The sequence below is a fragment of the Pyrgilauda ruficollis genome, unplaced genomic scaffold (genome assembly GCF_017590135.1).
Source record: "Pyrgilauda ruficollis isolate IOZ18807 unplaced genomic scaffold, ASM1759013v1 scaffold4, whole genome shotgun sequence".
In the NCBI taxonomy this organism is placed as follows: Eukaryota; Metazoa; Chordata; class Aves; order Passeriformes; family Passeridae; genus Pyrgilauda; species Pyrgilauda ruficollis.
This window is the reverse complement of record NW_024525489.1, coordinates 8,593,895-8,616,397: the sequence shown is the minus strand read 5'-3', so window position 1 is coordinate 8,616,397 and position 22,503 is coordinate 8,593,895. Positions and strand designations below refer to the sequence as shown.

General features: G+C 40.3%; 1 protein-coding gene across 3 annotated transcripts in view; it reads right to left on the bottom strand.

Moving 5' to 3' along the window:
- Positions 1 to 22,503, bottom strand: part of TTC7A (tetratricopeptide repeat domain 7A) — a 172,364-nt gene that overhangs the window by 127,651 nt on the left and 22,210 nt on the right. For 2 of the 3 annotated variants that reach the window (XM_041476948.1, XM_041476950.1), the window contains 6 exons: positions 21,019 to 21,140; positions 14,573 to 14,651; positions 11,414 to 11,574; positions 10,901 to 10,964; positions 1,026 to 1,163; positions 556 to 639 (listed from right to left, as the gene is read on the bottom strand). In XM_041476948.1, the coding sequence (XP_041332882.1) occupies positions 556 to 639; positions 1,026 to 1,163; positions 10,901 to 10,964; positions 11,414 to 11,574; positions 14,573 to 14,651; positions 21,019 to 21,140 (648 nt within the window). The remainder of the gene's footprint in view (positions 1 to 555; positions 640 to 1,025; positions 1,164 to 10,900; positions 10,965 to 11,413; positions 11,575 to 14,572; positions 14,652 to 21,018; positions 21,141 to 22,503) is intronic. The other variant, XM_041476949.1, reaches the window with a different exon arrangement.

Here is a 22,503-nt window from a genome sequence, read left to right as displayed (position 1 = left end):
AATACCACACTAAGTTTAAAAAACCACTTATGACCACATGACCATGCTAACACTCACATTTTCTTTTTCTACAGCATATTTTACACAAAGCACTTCAAAAATATTAAACCTTACAAGTTCTCTACAAAACAACATTTACATTTCCTTCAACAGATGGAGAAACCACAGCTTAAGTCAACTGCCCAGAGACACAGAGTGAACTGATGACAGTTTTAGACATCAGTTCCTTCTTATACTAAGCCCATTTATGTTGAACCTGCAGACAATGGATAGCTGTATAATGCTTTTCAACCCACAGCTATGCACAAAATTAATTTTTCTCCATGATAATGAGAAAAAAACACTCCACAGAAAGAACAGTACTCAATACCAAATGCACACCGCTCATCACAAAGTGCAGTCAGAGACTAAAAGGAGAGCACTGTCCTTTCACAGACCTGCCTGCTGGCACCTACTCCCACAACACACATGACTCTACACATTCAAACAAGTAATCCAGATCCACTCTTCCAGAGGAAAACGTGCCCTTTCTGAGCCCTTTGGTTTGAACCTTACCTTTCCACAAGCTACCATGGACAGGGCAAGCTGGTACCAGAGGTGAAATTCATCAAATGCAAACTTCATGGCTCTCTCCAAGCACTGAGAAAGAAATGACGAAAGGAATATAAGACTTCATTTTTCTCCTTACACCTTTTGTCAAGACTGCTGCTTGGATCAAGAAACACTTTGCTGTGGCCCTAGAGACCCAGGTGATTTTTTATTTTTTTTAATGACACCGTTTACACTTCTCAGCTAATGGGACGTGCTAGTGTACATCATCACTTCAAAAGGCAGCCACTTTGTTCAAGTGCCTACACATAAATTACTTTAACATCTCTAATAGTTCTGTGTACCTTTCTGGCCTGTGCAGCCATAGCTCTGTAGCTGATCACTAACTAGCACACTCCATTTTCACCTTCCCCGACAAGCCACACAAAGAGGGGCTTTGCCAGCGTGTTTGGAGGGGCAGAGGCCGAGGGAGGTACCTCAGACAGCATCACGTACTGCCCTCTTCTGCCCAGCGTGATGCTGAGGAGGTCGTAGACTGCAGAAGCATCCCGGAGGCTGACGGCTCGGTCATCCTGCTGCTCTGGGGCTCGGCTGATCACTGCGTCCCGGTTCGCCTGGGCACACACACAAGTGAAGTATCAGAAACCAAGAGAGAAAAATAGAACTGACTCCTCCATAGCAAGCTACACCTACCACTCACAGCATTTTGTTTAAAATAATCTCAAAGTTTTTTCTTTTAAAAGTTTATCCCAACATAACGAAGGTGCTTCCACAGAGATGCTTTCTACCCAGGTGAAGGAAACTCAAGAAGACAGCTGTATCTACAGGAAGGAACTGCTACACATATCTCATTTGGATTTGTGTCACAGAATTAGAGCATTATGAAACAGACCTACCAGATCTCATTTCCTTAATAATTAGAAATTCAAGGCCATCCTTAAATCATCTTCCTTATTTTCTCATTAATTAGAAATTCAAGGCCATCCTTAAAGCATCTTCCTTATTACTTCAATTGCCTGCAACTGTGATAACTGCTTCCAAGGCTGATAATTTATCTTCCATGTCTACACTAGATTTCTTCATAACAGCATCCATTTTTGTTCTTTTTTGCTACTGACCTTTTGTTGTTTAATTTGAGCAGGTTGCCTAAGTAATCAGATTTGCTTGTCATCAACTTAAAGCAATTAAAGGTTTGGGCAATGCAAGAAAAAATTGTTTTTTTCAAGTATATTTTATGTGTCTTAATTTTGCTAATATATCAGTACATTGCTGGGCCTAGATCAGGAAGAAACTTCTGACAGAAACAATCAGTTCAGCAATTTATGAGTTGAGCAATTTCTGTCCCAAAATATCACATGCCACAGACTCAGATTTACATCTGAATCCCAGCCCTTTGAGCTTTTCTGAGCACAAAGAAGGAGACTACAATTCCAGAGTAAACGGAAAAGTCCGTCTGATTTCCAAACACAGACTACCCAGCCTCTGGGAGAGGCAGTGCTGGATGCCACTCAGCCTGAGCACCATCTGATAGCACAGACACGCTGCCCTAGGCTCCTCAGCTGAAAGGGGTGCAACATCAGACACTCAAGTCTAGACATCTAAAAGATTAGAAAAATTAAGAAAATTGCCAGCAATCTCACCTTGAGCAAAGGCAAACAAAATGTTCCCTCCTTGAAACAGGAAGGTTATGAGATTTATTTTACAACACAACTATAATCTTACACCTATTTCTTTCTAATTGTGGTGAGATTTTTTTTTCCATAAAAAGGTTAAACATGGGAATTAAGCGTAATAAAAATTTCCAGAATATGCAGCCCTTAAAGCCCACGCATACTTCATTGTGATTAAGCTGCAGCTGTTTCATCATGATTTTATCTGTGTAATGCCCCAGTTCCAAGCACTCTTCATCACAGCCTCCAGCCGAGACTGCAAACAAAATTACTGACAACTAACACAATCTCAACCGAGAGCTAAATGGTGACTGCAGTTAAAGGCAAGCTGACAGATCAGACCCAGTCCAGTGCTTGCACAAATAAACTTACAGCAACTCATGCAGCCACAAAGGCATTTTTCTTTTTCATGCTACTGCAAAAGATGCAATCTGTGATAAAAAAATAGTTCAGAACAACAGAATGCATGACAGAATGAAAACTACTTTAAAAATTCTCCAAGAGCACAGAGGCATAGCATCTCTATTAGCAGAAATTAAAAAAAAAAAATTAAAAATAAATGCACGTTTAAGCTCTGTTTGGATTTAACATAAGACTGCTACTTTAAAAGGAAAAAAGGAGTTAAATAAAGCCATATACTGTATGATCCTTATTGCCAAGTGAATCCTCCCACACATATACAATAGCATTAAGAGTTTTTTCTGCACCAGTTATTGTTATGACAATTGTTTGTAGCAAACAGCTACTGAGATAGCACCCCCATGCTCTGTAATCTCACCAATAACCTCCCATTACAGTCAGCTATAGCCTGATGGTTCAGTATACATCAAGTACCAAGCTATGATTTTTAAGTGGATGCATTAGCACAGATACAAAATTAATCAAAACTCATGACTGTCCATCACGTTTTGCCACAGATACTGGTACTAGAATGAAGAACACACCCCAGCCGTGCAAAAGCAGGAATACAGGGCATACTACAAGGATGCAATATTCTAAAATTGCAGTATGATATATTGTATATATCATACCCAAGCAGAGAGTAGTTAAATGCAACATATGCACAGGCACAATGAATATTCTTTCCAAGAAGGTCATAAACCTGCTGATTTTGTTCAAGCTTTTAAATCTCAAAGCCACAGAAGGTCTTCGCAATCTATCACTCTCTATGCTTCCATACATAAAAGTTGCCACTAGCAAATTCATTGTTACTTCTATCTCAACAATTTCCTCAATACTGAACCTATTCCAAATTGCTAATTCCAGCTGCTCTAAAAAAATAAATCAATAGCCCACATGATAGTAGAGACATAAAAACCCCACAAACCCCAAAACCAAAAGGCGCAAACCTCATAAAAAACTGACTGAACAGTAGCAAGGATATGGATTGTGTCTAACACAATAAGGTAAATCACCATCCTAAGTAAGGCTACTGCAGTGCAGAGCTCAGAGAAGGGAATGTGAATCACTATTTCCTGAAACCCACTCAGGAAACTGGCATGTCTCTATGGCCTGCCTCTCACAGAAGGCAGGCTGCTGTCCCTCAGAACATCATCAACCTTTTTCTTTTCTTTGCCTTGGTTTACGTTTTTGTAAATATTTGTCAGTGAGAAATCCTGACAGTCACTGGCAAGTACAAGGGCAAAAGAGTTGCAGAGTTACTGCAATAAAGAATACACCCATTCTGTGGGATAGGGAATTTTACCTATTGAAATGTGCATTTGAGAATGCAAAAAATTCTAAGCTATTAACACCAACATTTTTTCAATACCTGTGTTTCTGTTGTTTCAGACCACTGACTTTCCTGAACACAATCAGAAAAAAGATTATTTGTACAACACTGGTCTCAAGTAGTGTATCCATAACATAAGCAGCAATTTCAATTTGTCCTACTGCATTATTTCCTTCCTCTCCACTATTAGCAGCAGTAAAACATAGCTACAAATACATTTTCAACACCTCCACCATGACTATTCCCTTTAAGCTGCTCCCATTGTCACACAGACATGCCTTACAGCATGCAAGCAGGATGGAGAGAGATGAAAAGTCATACCTAGAGAAGCTCTGTTCAAGGCTGTTTTGTGGGATGGGGAATGTCACCAGTGCTACCAACACAAGTTTCACCACGGGAATTAGTATAACTTGCATTATAAAGGCAAAAATACACAGTAAATACCCCTTTTTTTGAAGTATTCCAAGGCATATGAGCAACTCAGAGATACATCACACTTGGAAATTCTGGGATGCATAAGGCACAATTAGCTGTGCATGTAGGTGGCTCAGACATGACACCAGTCCTATCTGGGGAGATAAAACACATTTTGTAGTCAGCCCAGACCTAGGACATTGAGAATCTTCAGCCCCCCTCTCCACAGCCCGGTGACACAGCCCATCTGCAGGCCACACACCCCCAAGGGGCCCCAGCCCAGGCTGACAGCACTGAGCTGACCCAGCATTCAGTCACTGTGGTGTCTCTGAACCTGACAGGGCACAGAACCTGGGGGTCAGCAGGGCTTTTCAGTCTGCCTCCAAACACAGCAATGCCACCATAGGGAACTTTCAGACCCCTGCTGGCTCTGCCAGCCGGGAACAGCTCTGCCTTTCCAAGCACCTGCAGTGCTGAGCTGCACACAGCTTGGGCCTTCCTATCCACACACACAGCACACTTACCTGCAAACTAGATAAGCCCCCCATCCACAGAGGATTTGTTGTACATCAATGATGCTTATTTATGGCTTGTTTACTTCAGGAAGGAAGGAAAAGAGCCACAGCAAATCCAAACAGCCATTACTTCAGCAGTTATTACGCACACGGTTACACTGCAGAAAATTAAATTTACCACAGTACAAAGAAGTGTTTCTTAATAAAACGTCAAGTAAGCATATGAATTACAATAGAGTATATTCCATGTAGCAGCCCCTTCTCACAGCAATTAGCTATGAAGTATCCTTTAATTGCTCACTTTGAAACATGGCTTCCCCTGCTTTTTTCCAAAGAAGAAAAAGAAAGCAATTAAAATCTTTAATGAGTGCCTGCTGCCTGCCCCCTAATTCATGGGCATTCGAATGTTCAACTTGTGTCTTTTCATAATAGACATAATTGCCAGATCCACTGCAACCCATCTATACAGAACAGCAGCGTGTTTTACACAGTGTACTGTAATAATGTAATTGGTGTGATTCAATACTACCATTAAGAGAGAAAAACAAATGCCGTGTGTGTAAGATTGACAACAGGCCTTTGAAATCATGCAATTGATGCCTTTTCTTCTAAGAGCTGGGGAATATTTAGCCTATATCCTTTGAGTCTCCCTTCTGGCTGTTTTGCCTATACTGCCAACAAAATAAATTAATTCTTAACAATGGCAAGAACCTGTTCAACGCAAGAGGCTACAGGCTTTTTGCCTAAGTTATTGATCATCTCTACACAGCACCTGAAGTTTTCCCTCACTAACATATGCAAAGAAAATATTAAGGGTTGACTGCACAGCTGCTGTGAAAATGGCATGTGGGTAGAACAGGGAGGAAAAACCATGCCCCAGGAACTCACAAAACTCCTCTCAGAGAGATACTACAACTCATTCCACTTGAGACCAGAAGCACAGCAAATGAAAACTTATCCCCTTGTGAACCACATGGCATCTGTCTCATTTCTGGTAAGCAACAGAGCACAAGTTACTGGTGCCCAATTCAGATTCTTCAAAACAGCCCCTTATAATTGCCTATTAAATATGACCACATAGATATATCTTACATGTTTCAGGTGCATTCTAACACCCTGTAGTGTAGCAAAACTAATTCTGGAAACACCACTGAAAGCAAGACAGACATACACCCCCAAAACAGCCAAACAACCCTAGAGAAGCAGAAAGTAAGAAAATTTGTTTATGGATATTATCTTGGGTAACAAAGTCATCAATTTGCTAACAGTTATCTGGATTTAGAAAGCTATCTACCAAGAATTTATATCCTCCTTGCAAGGCTGGAAACAAGACTTACTACTGCAAAGCAGAAAAAAAAAAGCTCTCATTCCCTGTTCTCTAGCAACTCACATTAGAACCATTTATTCAAGAGGTAATTAGTAGATAGTATATTTCCCACTAGAAACATTCTGCAGTCCATGTTTGCAGGTCCCAAACACATAGCTTTGTCTTTCAAACCAGTAAAGAGACAGCCAGATTTGCTACTGTAAATGCACAACTGTGATTTGGTAACCAACAGAGCAGGCAACCCTGCCCCCAGTTGTCTCTCTCAGCTGCCACAGTCCAATGGCCCTCAGTAAAACAGTCATGATGGTCATCCAGCTGTTGTATCACCACTGGGCTTGGTGCCATTTTGAAAAAAAAGGAAAAAAAGAAAAACCTACAAAAGCAACAAGAGATTCTTCTTCACCAACCCATCTGTTGGACAGCGTTTTATAAAACTAGGAACTGAAGATCTAACAGGTTTTATTTATTTCTGTGTTTAAAAATACATGGGTTTAACGTTATTCTGTTAAAGGCATGCTCTCAGCCATGAGTTTGTTCTCACCAGTAAAAAGAACAGGACAAGTCCCAGTATCTTCCTTCCCCCTCACCATCTGTTCCATGCTCTCAGGCCCTCCAAGGTCAAATTGCCTTTAGGGATTCAAATCAGAGATAAGATGGGGATGACATTTCTAATCTTTGTTACACAGGCACAGAATTTATTAGTTTTGGATACAAGGAGCTTTATTTCCAGTATGAATGAATCCAGAGCCAAAAAAAATATACCATGTCACCTGGTTTGTTTGGTGGACCACATCAGCCAAAATCCCCAGTTGTAAGAACCAGCATTGCCAGCACTGAATAAAGGCATTTCAGACTCTACGTTGGACCTCAGATTCAAGAAGGGAAGGTTCCTAAATGCAAACAAAGAACTTTTTCTTTTTTTTTTAACCTCATAAGCAAACACAAAAAGTAATACTAAGTGTTCCATTCCTGGCTCTAAGAAGCTTCTGGCTAACTTTAAGGGCAGTGCAGTCAATTCTGAAAACTCTTGAGAATAGCTATTAAAATAAACAAAACTGCAGCTAAGGGTTAGTCATGCCAAACCTCCTCTGTCTACACCCTGCAGCTCAAAGCACCCAAGTCCCTGATGGCAGAACCAGTCCTGTCCCCATTGGTAGGTGAAGCAGAAAAATCACACTGCAGCAAGTGACAATATGTCCTCAGTTCTCCTCACAATCAGTGGCAGTGGTTTAGATGGGTTAAATGCAGTAAGAGAGAGGACTAGTGGTTTAAAAATAGGCAAGTCCATGTTTCTCCAAGATGTGATAAGAACACATCATTCTGCCACAGCCTGTGCTTGTAAAGGCCGTCACCAGCTGGTCTCTTGGTCTGAAGGAGAGCATTTTTGTCCTCTCAGAAACACAGCCCATCCATACCATAACTTAGGCTACGCAAAAGGAATTATAGAGTAGCCAGGAGGCCACAAACACCCACAAAGACAGCCTCAACTGTGGCAATCTTCAGGCTGACTGATTTGTTTCACTAGATTCCTTCATGAGAACTCTACAGCCAAAGGCTGTGACTAAGTAACAGCTGGCACAGAGAAGGAACATTTGCCAAGCTCAACAACCAGGATTCTTTTCATTGATTACTGAGATACCTCAGCTCATGAAAATAGGCTACCATTTTTAACAGGACATAAAGAACACAGGAGGCAAATCGTGAGAATCCCAGGGCAAAGCAGGCTACAAGCTTTCACTGAAAGTGTTAATATATCCACAGAAGCATCTTCAGAGCCTTGAAAGAGGACACTATGTTATTTAGCCATTTGAAAACCTTTTACATACTTAGGCTCAAAGGCAGAGTGAAATACTGAAGGAACTGTAAATTGCCCCTTTCGAATATATTCTCATTTCATCCCACCAGAATATGCAAACTGAGTCCCTTGCAATGCAAGGGAAAGGGATAAGTAACCACAAGCCAGAAGCGTCCCCCATTAAGAGCCAGAGAAAGTTTGGTGACAAATAGGCTCTGGCCCTCAAGAATCACAAGGCAATTTCTTGCTTTCTCCTTCACAGGAACAGTTCTACTCCCCCATAACATCTTCTTGGAAGTCACAACAGACCCTGGCAAAGCAGATGTCAGCTTCACCTTAGGAAGGCAAGTCAAACATAGAAACAAAGTAGATTTCAGCCGCCAAGGCGCTCCAGGTGTATACTTCTTGAAAAAGTACTACATCTCCTTTTCAGCACATATTTACTTAGAGGTTCTCTGATGATTTATGCTCCTCCCCAGTTCGTCTTTGCTCTGTGCCCTCCACAAGCTGAAATTTTTTTCTGGGCCTCCTTCCCCTAATTCTGTCCCTCTTCAAGGTAATTTTGGAGTGGTAGAAGTCAGAAACTGGTATGTGAAGAAGCTGTTTGGCTTTACAGTCCTGCAAGAGAGTTACAATGGCCTGACTGCTCTTTGTCTCTTTAAAAATCAGAGAGAAGTACCATCTTTCTGGTCAGTTTTGCTCTGACAGACCAAAGCATCAGAGAAGCCAAAGTTATTGCATACTTCTGTTTCATTTTAAGGGGTCCACAATTGCAAAATACTGGAAGAACACCTAATCCAGCCAAAATCCAGGAACACCAACTGCGTAGCTTACTGGCCTACAGAAACACTTGCCACTGACATTCTCTCAAATGAAGGAAAGTATATTTTATTCAGTTGTTAACTTGGTATCATTAGGGAGACACCTCATTTGGAAATCTGCTTCCCCTTAGCTCATTTCATGAGCTTTTGAAAGTTGTTTTTCTAAAGAAAAAAAATACACAAAACTAAAAACCAAACCTTCAAACAAATAACAAACCTGTAGGCTAGTGAGAAAACTCACTACCTTACAGCAATGCTGTTCTGGAAAACATGTCATGTCATAAGTTAAACAAAATTTCCCCTTCTGAGTTCCATAATAAAAATGTACAGTAAAGTATTTATGGATTACAAACACATATAAGAATCAGACTGCTCCCTCTGTTCCTTCACTTAGGAAGAACATTCATGTGATTCTTAAGTGTATTTCTATACACTTGTCCTGAATTTTAGTTAGAACAAACTCGCAGCAAGGTTGATGCAAGATGAAGGCTCAGATGTTCCATTTCCCCAAAATCAGAAATACAGTTACGTGTCTCCTACAGTGCTCTGCTAAAAGAGCTTCTTTTGTTTGTTTTATATGTAGCAAATCAAAGTCCCTTGCATCTTCCTCCAAGAAGTTCCTATATATCGGAAGAAGCATTTAGGCACACACCAAGTTCCTTATTTAAACCTGGAACTCAGCACAGCAGTCCTGTTTCTACCAATACCATTTTCACACTACTTCATCCATAATTTAGCTACAAGACCAGTTAGTTCACCATTTTACATGCTATTAGATAGGGATAACTTTCTCCTCCTCAGCAGAACAACATTGTGGAGTTTGAGGTCCCACATGGCCTCTCTAACAGCAAGTTCAATCCCAGAAAGACTGGAGCAGCCAATTTTGTCACTGCTCCAGACCCCAGTCCTCCTCCTGCTTGGATCAGCCCCAACAAGCCCCACTAACATGAGTACTTCTGATTTTAATAGACGTTCACATGATATCCTACAAGCCCTCACTCCTGTAGTCTCCACTTCTAATTATGAAAAGCCCTTCTGACTAAAGAAAAACCCTTGAAAACACAAAGCAGATGTGCTGTGGAGGTTTAATCTAGAAAGCACTGAAAAGCACATAGCAATACTCAGATGTACATGATTTTGAAGTCAATTTAATATTTTGGGGTGGTTCCACCTCTTCAATTTCCCCCTGAATTTTAAAAGCAGACAATATTAAACTGCCCTGTTCTGAAGAAGTTTGTGGGAAAGGAAAAGAACTTGAGCCAGAAGAACAAGACAAGAAAAACCGAAGCAAGCAAAAACCAACGTTTCCACAGTATCTTTTTTCAATTTGTCTGAAAGTTATTAAAATTTTCTAAGAGAGCTGTTGATGTTCCAAGGTTTTGAATCTCACTTTGAGGTACAAGTGACCACTCTGCATTTAAAGCAAAATACACATTACTTACACATTTTCTGTGCATTTGCATCTTCTCAGAACATGAAAATTACCAAAGGTCACCATGCAGTTATTTTTCCTCCAATTTTCTCTTAAATGGATTTTTAAAGCCACCAATGTTATAAATAGAAGAAATCTAATTATTTCACTGTAGCTTATTATGAATGTTTCTTCATGTCACAAGATTTCCTGTACCACTGCATCAGAAACTGCCAAAGATCACTCCAGACTGGAAAAGCCAACAACTGCACATTAAGGCATGAAAGCAGAATACTGCATCCTGCAATTCCAAACAGCACCACCAAGCCTGGCTTTAGGTAAGGCTCTCTTCCTCTCATTCTTGATCCATAAATCCACACAGATGTTATGAATGGAAACATCTGTCCACTGAATGTATCTGAACATCAGAACCTGCATACAACTATGGTGAATGCAGTCAATTTCTCTTCTTGACAATTGCCAAAACTCTTCACTAACATTCCACTTAATAAAAGTGGTGCCACTAATAAAATAATAGATACCATTTTCCACTCAGCATCTGAACTTTGTTTCTAGGGAAGATTCTGTAAACAAAACCAACCAGGAGACATGGAAATGCTAGATATACCTTTGCACTATTAATAATAAAAGCTCATTTTGGCTTACCATGGATTCACTGATTAGGAGGAGGAGAAGAGCCTCTTCTACATTGTCTTGAGGGCAGTACACACTGAAAGACAGAATACATTTTTCTGAGGAAGATCAAGAGTTATCCTGCCAGCTTCCTTCTCATTTCACAAGAGAAGCGGTAACTTGAAACATCTCATTCATAATTAATTTGCTAGGCAATACTGTCTTTGCAGGTTCACACAATTAAAAGCTCTGCAATATATCTTAGATGAGCTATACTGAACCCTAAATAGATTATTTCAATTTCATAGCAAAGACAGCCCTTTGGTTGGACTTGCTTCTTCCTGGGTTGTGGGGGGAAAAACCAGAACAAAACAACCACTCAAAGTTTAACGTTTTATTTTTTCAGCAGACTTTTTCAGTGGGAAGTTGAAAAACAAGAAGGCACAAAACTACTACATGAATCAGTGACATAATTAGTAGTACTGAAGAGTGTTCAAATACACTCCTTCCTCCTTCCAATAAACTGAAATAAAAATGAACACTTACTTCTCTTCTGAGTACAGCTCAGGCCTCCGACAAAGAAGATTGCTAACATAAGATTGATATTCCTTGTTCATGAACTCAGGAAGAGGATCAGATAAAGGGCTCCAGTAACAGTCTTCACTGAGGGAATGGAGAAGTACTTGGGCTAACTGTTTGGCTGCAGTCTAGAAATCAGTACAGAAAAAACATATATCAGTGGAACATTCTCCAACACAAAAGATTCACCCCTCACCATGTTCCACCTTGGGAAGAAGATGTACCAGTGTGACAGTACCAATCTTCAGAAAGCTGGAGTAGCTGCTAAGGTCTACAAAAGGGTCAGTTTCTTCCCTCCTGAGAAAAGATCAAACTCCTGCATTTACATGGTCTTGTTGCAATGCTCTAGGAAAAAAGTTATCAAAAAGGCCTGACAGCAAGGGATGCTTTGGTGAACAAGGACAACTAACTGCCACATGAACTGCTGAGACAATCTCACAATAGTTACTATATACGAGTAGGATGACACGACAATTGTGTTCTCAGCCTCAGAATTTTGTATGCAAGACCAGAGGCAAATTTTGTTTTAGCTTTAAGAGATCAACCTTTTATCTGTTAATATCACTCCCCCTTATAGACTCTTATAGTTTCATCTTGGTACTGCTTCTCTCTTCCTGTTGCAGTAAAGGAGGGAGGAGAGAAGATGCTTAGGAACTTTATAGTGGGACAGCAACATCACATGTACTTATTTTACCATCAAGCAGCTGAAGACCCTTCAATAGTTGCTTTCCACTTCATACACACAGCTGGCAAGCTGGGCCCAAAAGGAGGCAAGTTAACTTCACTTAGCAAAACTATCTTTGGCATTTACCCTTGTGTGATACCCATCAAATCACTAATTCTTGCACTGCACATAGATGAGCCTGCAAACAAGCTCAGAGTCATCACACTGGGTGGTGTCTTCTGTGAGTGGCAGGCAGCACACCACTCTATGCTGTAAAGTAAATCCTGTACAAAACAGAGGGTGGGCTGAAACTTCAGCCCTTCTGTCCTAATATTTGCAAATAGTATTCTGCAACTTCTCTTGACTACTGGATATGTATTTTATATGAAATGTATACTTAGAGATGTGTTATGAGCCCACCAACAATAATTTTATTTTAAATATCAGGACACGTATGTTATAGATGTCATACCTCAAAATCTATGGGATCAAATAAGCCACACTTAGGTTAAAGTTCCTATTGTCAATTACAGCAAAATAGCTTGTTATGATGCAAGGCTCCTGATTTTCACCCCCCTCACCACACATTAATTCACTGAATTAGTCTAAAATGCAACCACAGTACTGCCTCTTAAACATCATAAAGGGCAGCTTCATAGATGGCAGTGGTCTGAGTGTACCATGGTGTCTCAAAGAAATGTCATCACATACAACTCCCTGGAAACCCCAAGACCTTCCCTGCCCTGCTACTGACAAGTTACAGAAAGCTGTCTGTTTCTAACTAAGCTTTTCTATGCTTTTTATAGCAAGTAACTATGAACAAAACAGCCTAGGGCCCTGCAACATTAGCCAGTATCATTTTATCATCTCAGTGTGTAATTATTTAGTCAGTTTTACCCTGAGGAATCAACTCTCCTATATTTTTTCCTACCGTCTTAGAGGGGAGGGAAAATAATTTGCCAGCAATGCAAAGATCTCTACTGGTTCACACAGAAATAGGAGTACAGTTTGTGGTAAGCCATTCAGAATGCAAGCAACAAATACTTCTAGTGTCTTTAATTTTAACATACAGTACAGTAGCTGTGTAAATTAGCTTCATTCTTGTTTTGAATAAGACCAAACAAACCAGAACAGGCCAAGACTCTGATTTATGTTATTACTGCCTTTGGCTAAAAAAAGCATCATTATGCTTGAAGAACACTGTGATCCCACAAATTAGGGGGAAAAAAAATCATGTGTTTTACTTTCATGCTTGAAAAACTTGTTTAATTAAGCACAATCCTCCCTTTGCCTTCTTGACGGCTCTTTAAAAATAAATAAGAAAATGAAAGTGCTACTTCTAAATCTCAGGAAAAGCTATTGAATGAACAACTTGAGAGCTCCCCAAAGGGATAAATCCCCCAGGGGTGTTGTACAGCTGTCCCCAGTTGCACAAGGACAGGAGCAATTGAGCCACGTTCTGTCACAGTCTAGGAGCACCAGATGGTTAGATTCATTTCAGCAAAATGATAAAACAGGCAAGCACAAAAATACTGCTGAACCCTGATCTCAGTTTGGAATGGACAATTATTTAACTCATCTCTTCTAATTTGCTGCACAAGCCTCCACATGCATCTGTATTCTCAAAAACACTACACAAACCCATGTCCACCTCCCCTGCCCAAGTTCTCTGGAATGACACGAAACACAAAGCAGAATCAAGTACAAGTTTAGCTGTAAGAGTATCAATGCTTTTAGGGCTGCAAAGCTTTCATTCCCAAGACTGTTATTCTGCAAGCTATTGACCTTGTCACCTCCTGAGTAACTTCAGGACAAGATCTCTCCAAGAGGAGACAGGGAAGAACCCGTTAAAGGTCCAAGAAATTAAACAGGAACATAAATACTTCTTTACCTGAGACATTCAGGATAAAAGGATGCAAAGATGCAGAATGCCAACACCAAAAAGAAAAATTTAAAACAATTAAAGTCACTCTGTATGGTATTGAAGGGGGCTTTTACAGAAGGAACACTGAAAGATATCAGTCTAAAAAAGCACTGCTTGTTGCAAGAGACAGAAGTACTTAATGCTTTTACATGCAAATGCAGAAAGGTGTGCATGCAGATCAAAACTGAGAAAGAAAACAAGACAGCATCACCTGAGGACAGCACTGTCAAACTAGTAACATCTCTGTTTCTACTAGAAAATGCACTGAAACCAAGAAAACAAAACAAACAAAACACAAACCCAAGAGAAGTAACCTGTACGCCCAGGTCTGAAAGCCTGGAGGTTTCAATTGGGCAGGTCTTTGAATTAAGGGGATCACTTGACATATCACTTCCAAAAGTTTAAAAAAAAATTTTAAAAGTAAAAGAAATAAAGCCAGCAATCAATCAAGTGAGGACAAATACACTTTTGTGCTACAGCACTGATCAATCAAGAGAATTTCTGCATACCAGACTGCCCCACCCTCCCATTCCCTTACCATTTTGAAGGTCTGAGTAGCTTTTGTTTCTACAGTCCGTAGTATTTCTCGCAGACTCCTCATTCCTTTCACAATATTTCTATGGGGAAGACAGAAAAAAAAAATAATGAAAAAATCCCCAAAATCAGCACACTGGAAACAGAATATTTTTATGATGTGGCAAAGCTCGGCAACACACCTGAAGTTCAAACAACCCCTGAAACAATCACTAACAGTAGTGCAGTAGCAAGACAAGTCACTCTGAGGCACAGACAGGACAATGGCACAGAGCAAGGCTGCGACTGTAGCATTGCCTACTCCAGATGGCTTTCTAAGAGAAGATCACATTCACATTTGATGAACAGAGGGGACATTTGGAAGCCTTTCATAGCTCATATTTATAAAGCAGATGCTGCTCCTTAAAAGTATGCACATCTCCTCTTCATACACACAGATTGTACTTGTTTGAATTATATTGAGCTTACGTGATGCTTTTAAATGACGATTTCTTTTAGGTGGTGCTTAAACGCTTTGTGTCTGATGGCCCAGGCACATGATGAAATTACACTGGTTTAAACAGTTAATTATCAGGCAGCTAAGTTGCAGCAACTGTCTGCAATCACAGCTTAACCTGCAGTAAAAGGGTTAGACTAAAAAAAACAAATTTAGAAAAAAATCGTATTATTCTGCATACACCATGAGCAATTAAAGCTGACTAGTTGCCAAATGCTATCTTAACCGTGCCTGTGCACTCAGAGAGATGTAGAGAGGAAAGATTAAACACTGTACATATCAGTTAACACGCTGGCAGTCTATCAGCTGTTCAAGGCTAAGGATGTGGCCCCACCACCACAGTAACTGCAAAATGGTTCAACGCACATTCATTGCAGGGTCAAAGTTACCCAAAGACATACAAGCTATCAGAAAAGAAGCAATGCTGTACAAGACAACAAAATAAGCAGTTGTACTGGTACATTAACTGTCACTTCAGCTTATCCAGGAAAATTTTCTGTGCAGACAAAAGCTAAATCTCATTTATAAAGAAAGCCATAAAAACGTTTTCTGTCAAACTGATTAAATTTTGAAGGTAAGCAGTACAAATTGCACTTGTGCCTGCTTTCCTGCACTGCAAACCTTCTTGCACTCCAGAATCAACAGCAAACATTTGATGACAATAAAAAAAAGGTAATTATTTTGGAGGTGCAGAGATAAAAATGTCATCATGTTTACCATGAATATTGGCTACATAAAATGCCACCCTAAAGCCTGTAGTCACCATGTCACAGAACGCAAATGCATATGGCCTTACTTCCAATACCCATCTCAGTCAAATTCTGAGGTAATCTGTAGAGTGTCTAATCATGGGCAGTGTACAGGCAGGCAAGAAAGTACGACAAGGGCAAAAAAGCTGAAAACTTGTAGAGAAAAGTCAAATGCTGTCTTTCTTGCTTCCACTTTCTCCCAAGTCAAAAATGTGCTTCAAATTTATCAAGAGAAAAAAAGGTCAAGAACTTTTTTTTAAGTTGGACTTCAATACTTCAGCAAGCACTCCAGTGACAGGGCCAAGACACTAGGAGCTTTTTTGTGTTTCTAGAATAGAATAAACCCACAAAGATGCAGTTTTGGACCCTATGCACAAGTAGTGACCAAATCCAACAGAACTGTTTACACGGTATTTACTATCAAGATAGAAAAAATTAATAAATTCCCCCATCAAAACAAAATTCAGCTGCCCAACTGCTCTTCCAGATTACTGAAAACTACCAGCATTTTCTGTTCTTCCACGGGCTCCTCAGGCCAGAAGAGTTACGGAGTATAACAGTTCTACAGCATTTTCAAAAATGCATTTATTTAGGTCTCTTTGACCTAAATAATGACATTTGTCTTAATAAAGTGCCAATGAATTGCATTAACCAACATCAGAAAGAAGACTAGTGACCACCTGCAAAGCCAATTAATTTCACATTTGGCACATACTTGCGAGAAGAAAAACCTACCAAATGTGATAAAATGAGACAGTTTTGTTCCTAGAAAACTAAAGCACCATCACAGTTCAACATTTTAGACAAGGCCATAAAACAAGTTAAGCCTCCTGGCAGAAACACCTTGCTCTGGGGTGGAGGAAGGGGAGATTTAAAACAAGGAACAGACACACTGAAGTGAATGAAAGAATAAATGGCAAACTGCTGCCTGTCTGTCAATAGTCAGGGCTGGAACCCTGCAGCACATGACAAATGCTTAGGAACACCTTTAACAGACTTAGGAACACCTTTAACAGATGCAGGAGTGCAAAATGGGCGGTACAGGAGGAGCACCCAGCACTCACCACCTCCCAGACAGCTGCCCGTGTGGCCAGGACCTATCAAAGAGCACCCACTCCATCCCCTGAGCTCTCAAAAATACCAGTTCTACAGCACTGAGGATTTGGTTTGGCAGCTTTTGTATTTTGAACTTCATCAAACATTACTGAGCTGTGACAGGAGACAGAGCACACCTGCCTGCAAACACAGGAGTTTGTCTTTTCACTCTACTGTTCCAAGCCAGGAGAACATCTGAGCACATTTCATTTTGAGCATATAAACTGCTCTGCTTACAACAATAAGGAACTCACTGTTCCATTAATATATGCCCTTTATATACTAAATGTGCAATTGAAGGGATTTTTTTTTAAATTAGGACCTTAAGAAATTAACAAAAAGAAAAGTATGTATTTGGAACAGGAATACATGCTATGTAGGTGACTGGATGAGGATGCAGTCATAAAGCCTCTGGCAATCCATGGTGCAAACACTTGATCTTACTTAGATTAGAAACCAAACAATCTTGAGCCTCTGGAGGACTTGGATAGAGGACTACCTGGAAATCCCAGGTAAGGCTGCCTCAAGCCATGGCATCATAAGTGAACATTAGATCATGGAAACAAAATGAGTTGGAAGAGTCCATAGGCCCCTATTGTATTGCTAAGAGGCCAGAAAAAGAAATGAGGAAAAACAGGAAGGGAAAGGGACATGATCATTAAACTGCCTTGGTTTTAGTTTTAGCCAGAGTAGTGGTCAGAGCACCATCTGAAAAAAACATGATAAAGAGCAGTTTTGGATTCAGTTACGGCTAATCTAATAAAATTGAACACAGACAATCATGGGCACAAACTGTGATAAAGAGCAACTTTAGAGTCCAGTCAGTCCAGCCTAGCATAAAAATTTGTTTTGTGCATGTACTCTACTAATATAGATTAATTACCAGTCCATGAATCAAAGCAGTCAAGTAGAGTTATGTCATGCAGTTTGGCTAACATTACATAAAAGACACTAGAAAATAAAGAAGTACACTGTTTTCTATGCAAATTGCTGGGAAAAATATTGACAACAAAGGAGTGGACTGTGGACACAGAGGCTGGCAAAGATGGTCCCCCAACAACATGGTCAACAGCAGATCATGTTCTTATCCCCCACTCATTTACTGCTAAAACAATCAGTTGCTGACAGATAGAACAGACCATCTTGAGATAATTAGTTGGTGATTTGCAGCATCACCTCTCCAGAGTAAAGCAGTACCCAGAGCACAGAAACAGCAGCAACATCAACTGCCTCTGCCCACCTCCTTTTGCATCTTTGCACCTCACCCAGGCTTCTAACAAACTATATCCTCTCCTGAAACAGCTGTTCATGCATAGACACAAGAAAAGGCAAAAAGAAATGAGCCTAATATTCATACATCATGCATCAGAAAAAAAAAAACCAAAACAAACAAACCAACCAAAACCTAGTGCAGATGATAACCTTAAGAAAACTGGCTGCCTCTTACAGTATGACAGCATCTGCTTTCCTGTGTTCTGCATCCACAGCATCAACATTCCTCACTGGAGGACCAAAAGAAAGGTTTCTTGGGTTCCAGCATGGCAAACAACTGCAGGAAATGCATCTTCAGCAACACAATGTTTTTTCGTGGCATGTCATTAAAAGCATCTGTGACTTCTACAGCTGCAAGACTTGCTGCTCCTTACAGCTGGCAGTTCAATACCTGAAGGGGAGACTGGACCTTTCTTTTATACTGGTGTCTTCTTTTCACTGCACACTGCAAGAGAAAAGGGCATCCCTGACCACACTCTGAGAAGAACACATCTGATCCTGCCAGTAGGAAGAAAGGCATAACAACAGTATCCCTGAGCTCTTCTGCCTGTTGAGACAAAAATAAAACACTCACCATTCCTTTTGTGCACATGTAGCACTGGGGAAGGACATCCCACCTGACAGAACCTACCCTCTGAGAGCCTGAGCAGCCATCATCCGAGGCTTATTTCCTACCTGAACGTAACCTGAACAAAAGCATTTCTTTGAGCTGTTCAGTATCAGGTGGAGTAATCTACCATACTCATGAAACATCCTAAAAAGCTTCTTCCCATATCCCTCGCCCTTCCATAATACATCCCAATGCTGCTTATGCCCTCTCGTGGCAGAAACAGTTATCAGCATCAGCTGCGGGGGTGGACAAGTTGCCACATCCCACCAGGCTCCTTTTATCCCAGTGGACTTTGCAACCCTGGCTGATTTTTCTCACTTGCTCTGCAGGAGGTAAGGAGCCCGTGGGATTCCACTCCCACCCCAGCTGCAGGAGCTCCATTGCTCTTTCATCAGGAGACAGCTATAGAGAACATTTTGCTGCTATTGCAGCAATTCAGCTTATAATCAAAGCATGCCTTAATTCACACATGTATTTTGCTTCAAATTGCGTTCCTGTACAGTTTTTTGTGGTTTGTTTTTGTTTGGGATTTGATTTTTGTTTTTAAGGCTATCATTAAAATAATATGGGAAGGGAGCACGCAGGGCCCACAGTAATGGCCAAACTATCCTGCTAGATATAATGAACTCATCGCTGATGAAGACTGAATTTACAATGTTGCTGAATAAAATGAACATGAGTTTGATATTCAAAAGGTGCCTGAAGGACATCAGTGCCATATGTTCTAAATGGGATTTTATTTTACTACATAGTTAATGGGCTTACTGGCAAGACCTGAGCTTTTTGTTTGCCCTGAGAAGGGCAGAAGGTTAGGAAAGCACATACTGTGCCACAGCTGGCCAACCCCCAGCTCACCTGGGAAAACCACATACCAAGCAGACACTGAGACTATGCTTTACAAGTTCATACTTCACTTTATGCATAAACTTGTACTTTCCTGACTAAAGGGGTCATTTTACAACATCTGAGCTATGTGTTTTTGTAAGCCTCCAAGTTAAAACAAGGCTTACCTGAAGGCACATCTCATGGATATGCTTACAGGTACAGCTTTGCTCCACATACATGGAGAACAGCGACTATTCACAGCTGCATTTAAAGTCATTCTCAAGGGATAAAAAGGTAGCAAAAAAAGCCCTAAAGAAGAAGCAAGCTCCTCCTCCAGCAGAATGAAAAAATATTATCAGTTTTCTACGGAAGGATTTAAACTGATTTTTGCTGGGATTTTTTTTCCCCTAGTTTTTTCTTTTCCATCTTCTCTTGTTTTTTTAATTTTTTTTTTTTTGCTTTCTTTTCCATTCTGCTCACCAGGAAAAGAAACAAAGAAAATGAGAGAAAGTATCTTTCACTGGGGGTGAAGGCAAAAAGAGCCAAAATTAAATATTTGTGAACACAGTTTGTAGTGAGATACCCAGAATCTGACTCCTTGATAATAAATGGGATAATATGGTGCAAGAAGAGGACTAAGGAAGGATAGAGTCTTAAAAGTACTGTTTACACATGCTGAAGAGACACTCTCCTACATGACAAAATCTCTCCATTGGATAACCAGAGTTAATTATGTTTTGAAGACACAACCTGCTTTAGGGAACAGCATGTCCTCACCAACGGCCTTTGGAAGCGGGCATTCACAGCATCTTTTCTGCTGATCTTGAGAAGGTTTCTCACTGTAGGCTCATAAAATTCACTGTAGGCTTGTAGATATTAACTCCTCCTGCCCTTCTGAAGTTCACTGGGAGCTGTATTTCAGAGGCATAATAAATACCCTGGAGCAGCGCTGTTCCTGCATACATTCTCCATAGTAAAAACACAGATTTGAGGCACTGATTGGCATATTTAAGACCTTACACAAACAAACAAACAAATGAAAGAAACTACCTGTAAGACTTTACTGAACTCTAAACCAGGCACTGAAAATTTTAAGGGCACACAGCCGTGTAAATTACACTCTCCCTCTACAGTCAAACTCCCCTTGTCTCCACAGGGAGCAAAGCTGAGTCAAGACAAGAATATTGTTCTACCCCACCTTACTTGCAGGTGTGGAAAAATGATGCTTACGTCTCTTAAGTAAGACAGAGAGAAGACAAACAAAAGAAAGGGAAGGACACTGAGGAGACTTGAGGTGAGCCAGCAGCCAAAAGTCATAACAGAACATAAGAAAAAAAATTAGTATTCATCTGAGACAAAACATGGGATATTACCTAATTTTATTAATATCTGCATCCACCTACCCTTTCTTTAACTGAGTCACATAGGCACTCTGCAGAGCTGCTTCCAGAAAGTAGGAAAGTTCAAACTCAGAGTAAGTCACATTGCTGCCCTTGATACTCCTTGAATGTGTGTTGTTTAAGGTCTGTGAGGGAAAAAAAGAAATATCTTGGAATACAGATAACTGTCGGAACTAGCCAGGTCCTTGTGAGCTAGTGTAGACTTTAATCTTCAACAATTAAATGTTACATTTATCAGCTATTCAAAAATGTAATAAAATCAATTTTAAAATAAACTATACAATGACTTCCATGAGATATTCTGCATCCAATATGAGTTTTGAAACCTTTCCAACCTTTAATAAAGTAAGCAGAAAGCTGCATATTAACATCAACAGCTTGGGAAATACCACACAAAGATCCAGTATGTTGCACAGAAATATCAATACAATGTTTGAATAGGTTTATCTAATTCAATATAACATAAATATTTGTTAAGAGTTAGCAAGCCATCAGGAGTCCTGATGGAAGAATCTTAATCTTTCCTCTGTCTGTCCTATCAGATCTTCCTTGGTTTTGCTTCCTTACTGGCAACAAGCCATTTCCATTGCTGAAAGTTGCCTCTCCAAAGCAGGGCTTTTCATCTAGGACTGGAGAAGGACTATGAACTTCTGCTGTGTCTGTCATCAACCCTGCATTTCTGTCTCTGTATCCAGAGACAACTATGTGAAAGAAGGTTGTAGAGAGGTGGGGGGTCGGTCTTCTTCCAAGTAACAAGTGACAGGATAAGAGGAAATGGCCTCAAGTTGTGATATAAGGAAAAATTTCTTCACTGAGAGAATGGTCCAGCATTGGAACAAGCTGTCCAGGGAAGTGGTGGAATCATCATCCTTGGAAGTGTTCAAAAAAGCATGTGGTGTTGGCACCTGGCAACATGGTTTAGTGGCAAATATGGTAGTGCTGAATTAATAGCTGCCTCAGTAAATCCAGAGGTCTTTTCCAACCTTACTGATTCTATGATTCTAAGTGAATGAATTGCAGGTCAGACCCTTTTCCTTCTTCGCAGACCCAAGCTGTCAGTAAAAGAAATTTACAGCGTCTAGCACTGGCAGGAACTCATTCTTCCACAATGGAAGGACAGTAATAGTTTCAATTTAAAGATGATTCCATTTTTTTTTTCTGCAGAGAAACAGAGCAAGCCTCCTCTCAGTTTCCTTTGTAATGATTTTTTGTATGTAGACTAAGCTTATTTTTTTCTCGTTTCAATGCAATTAAAAACAAAACTTGAAACAGAAACACATCTTTGCTACTGAGAAGAGCAGAAGTATCTGGTCAGAGGTCAAAAGCCTTTCAGTTATAGGACAGATAACAATGCATTGCCATCAGTACTGCTGATGTCAAGCATAATGTGTGGCATAGGAAAGGCATGAAAGCACGTGGTATGTCCTCAGCTAGGCAAAGTTTGCATGCATGTGCCCAGCAAATCAGCAGCACCTATTATCTGCATGG